The sequence below is a fragment of the Sphaeroforma arctica genome (assembly GCF_001186125.1).
Source record: "Sphaeroforma arctica JP610 unplaced genomic scaffold supercont1.6756, whole genome shotgun sequence".
NCBI classification, from domain to species: Eukaryota; class Ichthyosporea; order Ichthyophonida; genus Sphaeroforma; species Sphaeroforma arctica.
This window is the reverse complement of record NW_014033802.1, coordinates 1-1576: the sequence shown is the minus strand read 5'-3', so window position 1 is coordinate 1576 and position 1576 is coordinate 1. Positions and strand designations below refer to the sequence as shown.

General features: G+C 40.7%; 1 protein-coding gene across 1 annotated transcript; it reads left to right on the top strand.

Annotated features, from left to right (window-relative positions):
• Positions 1–770: 770 nt before the first annotated feature.
• On the top strand, positions 771–1329 carry SARC_15795 (hypothetical protein; the record flags this gene model as incomplete). The annotated part of the gene is made up of 2 exons (XM_014290093.1): positions 771–935; positions 1198–1329. 2 exons carry the CDS (start codon positions 771–773, stop codon positions 1327–1329), a joined length of 297 nt encoding a protein of 98 aa, XP_014145568.1.
• Between the last annotated feature and the right edge of the window lie 247 nt (positions 1330–1576).

The window sequence follows — 1576 nt, the reverse complement described above, 5'->3', positions numbered from 1 at the left end:
ATATGTGGACGTGTATGTGTATGTGTGTGGTGTGTGTTTGTCGTATATGTATATATATATATATATTATATTATATTTATATATATATATATATATATATATATAAAATATTAATATATAATATATATATATATATATATTATATTAATATATAGATATATTCATATGTATAAAAACAGATGTACATGTGTACATTTGCCCAATGTGTGTGAACCTTCGTGTGTGAATCTTGTGCCTATAGCAGTGCAAACAATGAACACAACCAATCTAAAGTGCTGCTCTGGTGCCCCATCCATCTCAGTCACACACTTGTAACACCCCACGGACCACAAGGAGACTGTCTGCTAAATACTGTGGCGGTGGTGGGGGTAGGGGGTGTGGGGAAGTCCTGCGGTTAGTGGTTTAAACATCGGGGTGTGACCTCTTAGATACTCCATACCCCACTCATTCTACTGCCTGTACTGACTAGCACCCTGGGTGCGAACTAGACCCGATTGAGGAGAGGCATCCGAGCTATAGCAGGCTGGGCTGCACCTGAATGCCTCAGAAAAAGAACCGTACGAGCCCTTGGTATTCATTACTGGACCCCATTTACAAATGTCCCAATGCCCGATAAGGGAAACAAAACATGTTTGTTAGGTTGAGAAACGGGGCAGACGGACGGCGATTTGTAGCCGATTTGGTTGCATCTGAATGCCTGGGAAAAAGGGCCGTACAAGCCCTTGATATTCAATACTGGACCCCATTTACAAATGTCCTAACACCCGATAATGGAAACGTCACACAATAGGTTGAGAATCGGGGCAGATGAACTGCGGCTACAGATTGAAATGGATCAGTCCAAATTCTACGACACATCTCAGAGTGTGGCCGATATTGATCTGTTTCAGATGGTGGTGGATGGGCCTTTGGGTGAACACTATCTCAGCACGCAGGTAGGTAGATACGTGTGTACACTCCACCCGTATATGTGTGTGGATGTATGTATAGGGGGTTATATTCTTGTAGATAGGTCGATATGCAGGTATATGGAGTATAGATAACTATGCTAAGTAAAAATAGTTCTTCCATATAGATACGTTATACGTATGTGTATGGATATACACTTATATGTGGATTTACAGATGATGCTTACTGTACATGTTGATCCTAAGTACTAAAACCCTAAACCATCTATAATGATACATATGGTCTCAGTTCATCTTGCGACAATTCCTGGCTGAGACGGGTCAGGGAGAACGCATCAATGGAGCGGCAGTTACCAATCCCTCGGGCCTTGAACAGGTAGATATACAAGTCGTCTACGATCTGATTGGGGGCTATAAATAGATACAAAACTGTGATATAACGGGACTAATTGATACAACCTGTGTTTGTATGCATCTCGGACAACCGCCTATATCTGCCTCTCTGTTAATACCCCAAACGTATAGTCTAAACTAGTCATCAGCGTTTGATTCGCTGCCATTCCATGCCAGGTGCATGTGTGTGTGTATGTGTGTATGTGTGTATGTGTATGTATATGTATATGATATATATGTATATATATATTTATATGTATATATGTATATGTATA